At 45.9% G+C, this 10,745-nt stretch overlaps 1 protein-coding gene across 1 annotated transcript in view; it reads left to right on the top strand.

Moving 5' to 3' along the window:
• Positions 1-140: 140 nt before the first annotated feature.
• Positions 141-10,745, top strand: part of LOC310772905 (amyloid-beta A4 precursor protein-binding family B member 3-like) — a gene marked incomplete at its 3' end in the record, with an annotated part of 78,567 nt that continues 67,962 nt past the window's right edge. Inside the window, 1 exon segment of the mRNA XM_083632851.1 lies at positions 141-218. Coding sequence (XP_083488977.1) covers positions 170-218 — 49 coding nt within the window. The 5' untranslated portion in view covers positions 141-169.

Raw genomic sequence — 10,745 nt, 5'->3', positions numbered from 1 at the left:
CTCGTCTGCTCTTGTGTGTCAGTAAGTGTGTGCGTGTGTCTGTGTGTGTGTGTGTGTGTGTGTGTGTGTGTGTGTGTGTGTGTGTGTGTGTGCGCGCGCGCGCATGCGCGTGCGTGCGTGCGCTGGGGGAGGAACAGCTGGTTGGAACACACGCATTGGAGGCGGAGCCATGATGGGCAAGGATTACACACTAGCCATCATCATAGTCAACTATGACGGTATGTAACCACACACACACACGCACGCACACACACACACACACACACACACACACACACACAGGTGCTGTGTCATGAGGGATTATGAGAGAGAAGACGAGACATGACCTACTGACTGTTGGGGGGTATAGGGGTACTAGGGCGCTAGTGAACACATGGGGTATATGATTACTAGTCAGCACATGGGGTATAGGGGTACTAGGAACTAGTGGACATGCATGGGGTATAGGGGTACTAGTGGACACATGGTATAGGGGTACTATAGGTGTTACAAAGCTTTCGCGTCAACGCCAATTCAATGGCTGCCACCAAGGGCTGACCCAGGGCTTCGGATCCAGCCAGCTCCCTGGACTTATCCCTGGATGACATTTCGGTGATGACATCATCACCGTGACGATGACATCACAATGCGATCCAATACCAGCCAGGCTATATAAGCAGCGCACACTCCAGGTTCGACATGTGGTTGGAACAGTGTTCGAGGCTTCAGAGGAACACATGGTCAGGGCCGGCGCATGTCATTCTGCCGCTCTAGGCGAGAACAAATTATGCCGCCCCCTATTTGCAACACCCTACCAGCATAAAAGTATGCATGACACAATATGCAGGCATTTTGCACATCCATATACCAAAAATAATGCACCACAGGTCTGCATAATAACTCCAATAACCACAGCAGTCATGATACAGCACAGCTATTTTCCAAATAATCAAAATTTTCAGATTCTCAAAATATGCAAATATTTCTTATCTACCAGTTTCTCATGTGCGTAAAACACACACATGGAATGTGCGCACGGCGGCACAAGCACATTAATGTAAGACTCACAATGTATTTAGCCTATACTGTATATCATCAGCAGATTCACAACTTAAACAACGACAAGTAGAGGGCAAATAAAGCTTGTTTACCTTTCAGAAGTGGACATCGCGGGGGCCTGCGTCAGCAAATGTCTTTAAATAAATCCAATCATCCTCTATTAGGATTCTCTCTCTCCAGTTCATTTTATATGGAGATCGTTGCCAGTCCATTAAGTCTGTCTTGTGTCATTGTAGGCTACTACTGCGGAGGTAGTTTAAACTTTGAGAAACTTCAGATATTATATATTGTAATTTTGGTCTCATCAATGAATGGGTAGCCAAATTGCGCACTGCGCACCGCACAGGGAAACCGATTGTTTTGGAATCCAGAAACGTTACAATATCTAATATTTAATATATTAGATAATATTAGAATATCTAATTTACTGATTACAATAATACTGGTACACACACATTAACACATGGCCTAGGCTACCTTAACCGAAAGTTAATGATGTACATTACTTGTAGCCTACTGTATGTCATTTCATTTATTCCCTGTTCCTTTTCCTCAATCAAGCTGGATGGAGAAGGCATGATGAGCTCAAGATTCAAGATTTTTTATTGTCACTCCATGGTACAAGTATCACGTGTGAAATTCTTGTGCTGTGGACTCCATTTACAACATAGTACAAATATAACAGGGCATATGAGTGCAAAAACAACAAGAGACACAACAAGCAATAAGGCAGTATAGTGATAAGACAAGTCAGAGACAGTGGCATATTCACTGCACATAGGTGCACATGTCATGTGCATACTTTAAACATTTTAAATTCGGCGTATTTGACATACAGGTGCAAGTACCATATTCCTTATTAAACATACAATTAAACTCGGCGTTTTAAATTCGGCGTATTTGACATACAGGTGCAAATAGCATATTCCTAATTAAACATACAATTAAACATTAGACATACGTAATGGTAGCAGCTACAGTACGGTACAGTACGGCTACTACACTATTTGTGTATGTTAAGGAGTCTCATGGCCTGCGGGAAGAAACTGTTCCTCAAGCGATTTGTGCGTGCTTTTGGAACCCTGTATCTTCTCCCTGAGGGTAACAGGGAGAACAGGCTGTTGTGGGGATGGTTTGTGTCTTTGATGATCTTCAGGGACCTCCTGAGGCACCGCTGTTTATACAGTTCATGCAGTTCTGGCAACTCACATCCTGTTACGTGCTGGGCAGCGCGCCTCACCCTTCTTAGTGCCCTGCGGTCCATGGTGGTGCAGTTCCCGTACCAGGTGGTGAAGCAGCCAGTCAGCAGGCTTTCAATGGTGCCTCTGTAGAAGTCCCTGTGGATTTTTGGCCTTAGCCCGAATTTCTTCAGGCGCCTGAGTCCGTGTAGTCGCTGGTGGGCCTTTTTGACAACAGTGGCGGTGTGGTTGGCCAATGTCAGGTCCTGGTGGATATTGACTCCCAGGTACTTGAAGCTGTCCACCCTTTCCACCACTGTGCCATTGATGGTGATTGGGGGGTGTGCGCCCCCCCCCCCCCCCCCTTCTGTAGTCTACAATGACCTCCTTTGTCTTGGAGACGTTTAGAGAGAGGTGGTTGTCCTGGCACCATTGTTCCAGGGCCTCCACCTCCTCTCTGTAGGCTGTCTCGTCGCTCCTGGAGATCCGCCCCACGACCGCTGTGTCGTCTGCAAACTTCATGATGGTGTTCGAAGTTTGAGTCGCCACGCAGTCGTGGGTGTAGAGGTCATACCAGGAGGGGCTGGAGACGCACCCCTGTGGCGCTCCTATGCTGATGGTCAGTGGGGAGGTGAGGTTGCCCACTTTCACCACCTGGCGGCGGTCTGTTAGAAAGTCCAGGATCCAGTCACACATCGCTTTGCTTAGTCCCAGATCCTTGAGTTTGCTTACCAGCCTGGAGGGTACTATGGTGTTGAATGCTGAGCTGTAGTCCACGAACAGCATTCTCACATAGGTGTCCTTCCCCTCCAGATGGGAGAGGGCGGTGTGGAGCACGTGTGCTACTGCATCCGCTGTGCTCCTGTTGGGGCGGTATGCGAATTGTAGCGGGTCGTGGTCCGGGGGGAGTGTGGGGCGGATCTGTGATATAACCAGCTTTTCGAAGCATTTGCTGGGTATGGGCGTTAGGGCTATTGGGCGCCAGTCGTTGAGGCTGGTCACTTTCTGCTGTTTGGGAATGGGGATGATTGTTGCTGTTTTGAAGCAGGGGGGAACTTGCCGGAGGGAGAGAGACTGGTTAAAAATGTCTGTGGATACGCCTGCCAGCTGATGTGCGAAGGCCTTGAGGATACGCCCAGGGATGCCATCCGGGCCGGCCGCCTTGTGTGGATTGATACGCGAGAACGACCGGCGGACTTCATCCTTGGTGATGGTGAGGGGGCAGTCTGGATCTATGGGGAGGGGAGGTGGGGGTTGTGGTTGTGGGTGGGGGCGGGGAGGGTATAGGGGTACTAGGGTACTAGTAGACACATGGGGTATAGGGGTACTATTGGACACATGGGTAGGGGTACTAGTGGACACATGGGGTATAGGGGTACTAGGGTACTAGTAGACACATGGGGTATAGGGGTACTATTGGACACATGGGTAGGGGTACTAGTGGACACATGGGGTATAGGGGTACTAGGGTACTAGTACACACATGGGGTATAGGGGTACTAGGGTACTAGTACACACATGGGGTATAGGGGTACTATTGGACACATGGGTAGGGGTACTAGTGGACACATGGGGTATAGGGGTACTATTGGACACATGGGTAGGGGTACTAGTGGACATGTGGGGTATAGGGGTACTGGGTACTAGTGGACACATGGGGTAGGGGGTACGAGGGCACTAGTCGACACATGGGGTATATGAGTACTAGTGGACACATGTGGTATATGAGTACTAGTCGTCACATGAGGTATCAGGGTACTAGTAGACACATGGGGTATAGGGGTACTAGTGGACATATGGATAGGGGTACTAGTGTACACATAGGGGTACTATTGTTTATTATTGATTATTAAAAGGATCCCCATTAGCTGCCACCTAGACGACAGCTAGTCTTTTTGGGGTCCAAGAACAATACACATTACATGACAAGTAAAATAAAGTAAAATACAAGAACACAAAGGAAAAGAACAGAAGAAAGAATACAAAGCAAATCTAAGCCAAGACAGACAATAGCATGGTCAGCTAACCCTCTAGCTGGCCAATAGCCCAAATATTAAAATATGATCAGTAGTACATCTCTCTATACTTTAGAAAACAAACATAGTAAGGAAAAGTGATGTGACAAACATTGTGTGTGTGATAGTGTGTGTGAGTGTAGATGGGATCTGAGCATCCGTTTAAAACCAACCATCCCTTTGATAGAACTAATGGCCCATTTCCACCGCTGGTATCAGCGCGGCCCCGCCCAGCTCGTCTCGCTTTTTTGTCTCATTCAGGACAGCCCGGGTTGAGTTGGGGTTGAGTCGTGCTAGTTTTGGTCCCTGCTTTGTTGAGGTTCCAGCGCTGTGAACCCGGTACCATACCGTGACGTGAAAACACTGCAGACGACTGATTGGTCAGGCAGAATCGTGTTTACTGTATCTACTGTCAATGCTGGATTCCAGTTTAGTGGGGCTTACCTTCTCCTCTGTTATTTCCATCAGTCTTTTGTGTTGCTGCCTTCGGCTCTGGTGAAATAAAATCGATCTCCTCGCTCAGCTTTAACATGGCTGTGGTTTTCAATTGTTTTGAGAGAGAAAAAGTCAGCTCCTCGAGAAGCCCTTTGTAGTTGTGTGCTGCATCGGCTCCGCTAGGCCGGAGACGGGGGTTTAGTGAAGCCGCGGTCTTGCCTGGTGAGTTGCCACCGGGGTAGTGGGCTGGCTTCCCTTTTCCCTGTAGCGTAACTCCCGTCCCCTGCGCAGTGCATGCATGTGAGTTTGAGTAACAACAAAGTGATATCCATTCTCCTGGCCGATTGTCACATTTGCCCATGTACACTGTAGGTCATTTAGAGGCACCAGTATTTCATAACCAGTTTAAAAGTTCTGTGTATGGATTTAATTTTATTTGAATGTTATACGTTATAGCCTACTTCGGCTATGGGCGGAGGGCAGATATGGTCGCTATGACGACCAGGTGTGGGCGGAGGCGAGTAAACTTGCTATGGAAACAGAGTCTATATCAAGTAGAGACGAGTAAGACCAGATCGAGTAGAGCTGTACTGTGCTGTTATATGTGGTGGAAATGAGCCATAAGTTCCATCAAGTAAGAACTAAGTACTCCGTTTTTGGTCTGGGTAAAGTCACTTGACCACCACTCGCCCCTCTGGTGGAGTTTACATGAATACTTGAACTATAAATTATGTTGTTGAAAATAAATGAAGGAGTTTGAGTTTGAATAACTGAAAATATATAAGTAGGTTGGCCGATAGCCTTTGCTCAACACTAAGCCATGTGAGACATATGTGTAACGGCATTGTGTTGGTGGTACTTAGAGCAACCCATGTTAAGGGCTTGCCCAGGGGTGGATCCAAACTGCCGACCTTCGGCTTGCGGGACGGACACGCTAACCACTTCACCAAGAGAGCTAGCTCCCTTGGCGGACCTGATTAATGTGCCTTTATACTGGGGGAGTGAGTTTAACCAACCTACTTGCTACCACTCAGGACTCACAAGGAATCGGCGCTGATTCACTTCGGTTACATATGCATGTCAGCTATGCTAGACACCCCAGGACCAGCCTAGCTGCCTTGTTTTGTGCTACTTGTAACATCCCAAGTAGGCCTTTAGTGATGACAGATGACCATACCACAGAGCAATAATCCAGATGACACAGAACTAATGAACAAACAACTTGGCGAAGTAATAATGGTCTAACAAATTATGCACACTTTCTAGTAATGGCAACTGCCCTGCCCATTTTGACAACTATTTTGTTGATGTGCTCAGACCAAGACAGTGAACAATCAAGCTAGAATCCAAGAAGCTTTGTTGTTTTTACTTGTTGTAGATTGACCCACTATCTGTAAATTAATTTTAGGAATGTGTGATAATCTATAATTAGAGCTGAATATTATACAAACTGTTTTTGATATGTTAAGTATAAGTTTATTTATTTTTATCCAGCTATATATGATGTTAAACTCACCAGACCTGATTAAGCTCTGAGCATGTGGGTGCCACATATAAAGTGTAGAATCGTCAGCATACATAGTCAACCTAGCCTGTCTAATCGCATATGGCATATCATTAGTAAATATTGAAAATAGGAGTGGTCCGAGGGAACTCCCCTGCGGTCCAGCCCCCGACTGCTCGACAGAGATCCATTAAAATACACACGCTGTGACCTACTGTAGAGCAGTGATACTCAACTTGCGGCACGCGGGCCACATGCGGCCCGTGGGCGCCCCCTGTGGGGCCCGCGATGGAATTGCAAATATATATATATATATATATATAATTTTTTTTTTACAGTGCATCTGAACGCAACATAACGTAGCCAGGTAAAAAAAAAGGCTGATATCCTTAAAACCACTTCCAGACACTGCAGCAAGTGCTCGCATATCCTTCACAATGAAGTTTGTTAACAGATCTGTTATTTTCCTTATTTTCTGGTTGGTGATCGGGCCTCTGGAGAATTCTCCGAATGTGGTTTGTTTACTTTCACTTTGTTTCTCCTCGCTAGCACTCACGTTGCTGCTCCTGCTTGCGGTATCTGTACTAGTACCCAGCACTGGGTGTAGCTTTAGATGGTTATGCATAGCGCTGGTACTTAAGGGTAGCCTTACATTATCTTGCAGGTGACGGTTTTATCCGCTCTGGTAAAGTATTTCCAAACTGTACTTGACTGTCCCGCATCAGAACGCCCAGGTGTTTAGCCTGCCATGTTTGTTCTACCCAGAGCCATATATATAGAAGAGTCACGACATCTCCATTCACTCCAATGGACCAGTTTTTTACTCTCAAGAGTTCCAGGAAGTAAGGTCCTGGATTAAGCAGCACTGTAGAGTTGCAGCAAATTGGACAGTTTGTGTTGTACTTTGAAAGTTTTTTTTTCTTGAATCAAATTGTACATTATCAGATTTATTTTAGCATGCAAAAGTAGTGCGAGACCCATTCCTGGCTGTTCATTGGCTAATGAGTCTCGCATTTTGGTCCTCCGCTGACACCACTCTCTCTCTAGAGGACACTAGTTCTACCAAATAACTTTTATGGAAAGAAATGGCAGCTCCATATTGCCCCATTGCAACATCAGCGCCCAGCAGCCTCCGCCATTTTTGATTTTTGGAAACATGACAGCGCCAAAAGAACCTCGCAGTGGTCAGCTGCGGTAGCGCTGGCCCCTATAATCAGCCTCTCTAAACAGTAACTCAACGGGAGTTGAACCTCGGGTCCTTTTCATTAGCTATTTATCTTGAAAAAAATAAAAAAATAAAACAATTTTTTTTGCTTAGTTTCAACAATATGGTTGTTGTTTTACATCCCTGCACTACACCACTTCAATCAAGATTTGCAGTACGCCCGGAAAAGATGTGAATCTCCAAAGTTTAGAGTGTTCTCCCGTTGAGTTACTGTTTAGAGAGGCTGATTATAGGGGCCAGCGCTACCGCAGCTGACCACTGCGAGGCGTATTCTGTTTCCAAAAATGGCAGGAGTGTCGTCTCTTTCCTTCCACGCTCTTTGGTTCTACTTCTACTCTCTTCTTGCTCTGCTCTCCCATTCCTGCTACTTTGGCAGTCAACACACCCACAGCGCCCCCCAGCGGTATATCTGCTGTGCTGCTTTATTAGTCTCACGTTGTCAGACCCACCGTCGACGTCATCAAGCTTCCTATGGCTGGCACTGTGAGACTGCTGCTTTATTAACTTCCTGCACTGTGTTAACAGGGAAAACCAAGATGACCGACTAGTCGACTAGTGGTTTGACTAGTCTGTGAATGCCCTACATGGCAGTGCAGGTGCCAGTAGGGGGAATAAGGGAGCAGTAGGGGCATACGCGTAAAATGAGTGAGATGTATTCAGACACACACACACGGTCATACTGGTTTCTGTGTATAGCTGACTCAGCTTTTGTCTCTCTCTGCTTTATTAATTATTCAATATGACCCTCCTCTCCTCTCATCCTCTCCTCTCTCTCTCTATCTCTCTATATATATCTCTTTCTCCTATCTGTCTCTCTCTCTTTCTCTCTCAAGTTCATTCTGATATTAAAGTCACCTTGCACTGCAGAAATAAAACTGTACACTAAGAGGATAGGAGTGTCTGTGTGTATGTGTGTGTGTGTGTGTGTGTGAGAGAGAGAGAGAGAGAGTGTGTGTGTGTGTGTGTGTGTGTGTGTGTGTGTGTGTGTGTGTGTGTGTGTGTGTGTGTGTGTGTGTGTGTGTGTGTGTGTGTGTGTGCGCATGTGTGTAGAGCTCCTCAGATGAACCAGATTCCTGCTGACCAATCAGCTTGCTTGTCACCTCATCTGACTGTCACCTGATTGGACAAAAGCCGGTTATAGAGATGCCAATGATGTCAACAACATCCCACAATCCATCTGTCCTTCCTGACCTCTCTCTCTCTCTCTCTCTCTCTCTCACTCACTCTCTCTTGCTCATTGACCAAAACTTCACTTCCATATAGTTTCCATTCTGTGGATTGCTACAATGGGAAAAAATATATATTTAGAATTAGGGCCGAAAGTTCTATAATGAGCCAAAGTCACGCCCTCCTGGGGGTTCGGCATCCCCACCAAGGGATTTACTCCGCCCTTCATTTTCCCAGAGACATTTCATAAAATGCTTATACAAATAGTTTTACTTGGTCAAACCTTTCAAAATTAGACACCTCAACTTCCAGTCACTTTCCCTACAGTATCTGTGCCACTTAGGTTTCCCAGTGCCATGCCCACTTAGGAGAGTGGTCAGCCAATGAAGTTTCATACCATTGGCAGACAACCAATCAGCTGATGACCATAGGAGACCGGAAGAGTACAATTTCTGACTATTGGCGGAGCCTGGAGTGGGGTGTCTCAAAATTATCCGTCTCTGTTCAAAGTTCCGTCAGATGTGGGATGGCTGAGGGGGCGTGTTCCGCGGTCCGCCATCCTGCCGCCCAACTCTACTGCGCAGACTCCGCCTCCAAATGACATCACACAAGCAAGATGGCAGCCCACGGAAACTTTTGCATAGCAGGAGGAAGTGGAGATGCGTGGTCATCTTTTATGCAGTCAATAACAGTAACTGTCGGTTCTGAAATAACAGTTATGTTTCTATAGGGTATGGGGGGGGCTTACACTAATGGGTATAGTGGAGGGGAGTGTCGGCACATTACTGTGGGAGGATTTACAAGGCAAAGTTTATATTAGCACATTTCATACGCAGAGGCAATTCAAAGTGCTTTACAGATAAAAAGAGCAGAATGCTATATAAGGTAAAATACAAGGTCCAAATTATTATATTTTTTACTTTGTGAGTGAATTATATGCACATTTTCTCAAAAATGATTATCTTCTTGTCTAAACGCAGTTTCCCCCAATACTGGTTACTATGCCTACTGTATCACATCTCACTGGCCCTTGCAGACGTGACGAGTATTGTCCGGTCAAAGCTTTTGCTCTATTCCTAATGCAAAATGCAGGGCTGGGGCCCCGTATCAAAATTCACTCAACAGTAAAGGCATATTTCAAAGAAAATAAAGAGATAGGCTACAATAAAGACTAAAAGCACATTGAAAGACAATTTGTGCAGATGAGTGTTTCCCTAGATCTCTGGTTTTGAATGTAATGTAATGTATGCTATTGGTGATCTGTGTGTGTGTGTCTGTGTGTGTATGTGTGCGTGCATGCGTGTGCATGCGTACGTGTGCGTGTGCGTGCATGTGTGTGTCTGTGCGTGCGTGCGTGCATGCGCGTGCATGCGTACGTGTTTGCGTGTGTGTGTACGTGCGTGGATGTGTGTGTGCGTACGTGTGTGTGTGTGCGTACGTGCGTATGTGCGTGTGTGTGTGCGTACGTGTGTGCGTACGTGTGTGTGTGTGTACGTGCGTGCATGTGTGTGTGCATACGTGCGTGTGTGTGTGTGCGTGTCTGTCAGGTAGGCCTAAGTTATGCGTTGAGTGAAGGTAAGATGCTTTTGCAGGTTATCTGTCATGACCTTTTGCTGGGCTGTACTTTTTACATGTTTACTGTGTTAGCTATTTAGCAATTGGCAATGTGTGATGATGTTAACGGGACATGGCACTGCGTAATGGTGAGAGCACATGGCAATTTGACAACAAAATGCATGTCAGGAACAAAGTAAAATGCAAATTTTCATAGTAGATGATCCTATCTTTCTATTTTGGTAATGTTGAGTGTGTGTTTGAGAGAGAGAGGTAGAGAGAGAGAGAGAGAGAACTGATTGATGCTACTATGGGTCATTGTGTACCAATTCTCTTAAGCTGACATATGACCTCCCGACAATACGACTTCCGGGTCCAAGCGCCAAGCCTCTCTGTGTTGTCAATATGCCACAGTGCTGTGTCCCTCATTGTTGGAATAGATCAGAGACAAAAAAAATGATTCAACTGTCATTATACCGCTTTCCTTGCGATGAGAAAGAGAAGAGGAAATGACTGCAGTTAATAAGGTACGTTACAATTCGGAGAAAGTACGTAGAAAAAAAAAAGTTTGGCGCTAAGTCTAAAAAGATTATCTATAAAAAATTATGTTAAAGCCCCATTCAGTAAGT

The sequence above is a fragment of the Poromitra crassiceps genome, assembly GCF_964638095.1.
Source record: "Poromitra crassiceps genome assembly, chromosome: 1".
NCBI classification, from domain to species: Eukaryota; Metazoa; Chordata; class Actinopteri; order Beryciformes; family Melamphaidae; genus Poromitra; species Poromitra crassiceps.
The sequence above is the reverse complement of the archived record's forward strand: the minus strand, read 5'-3'. Positions and strand labels throughout refer to the sequence as shown.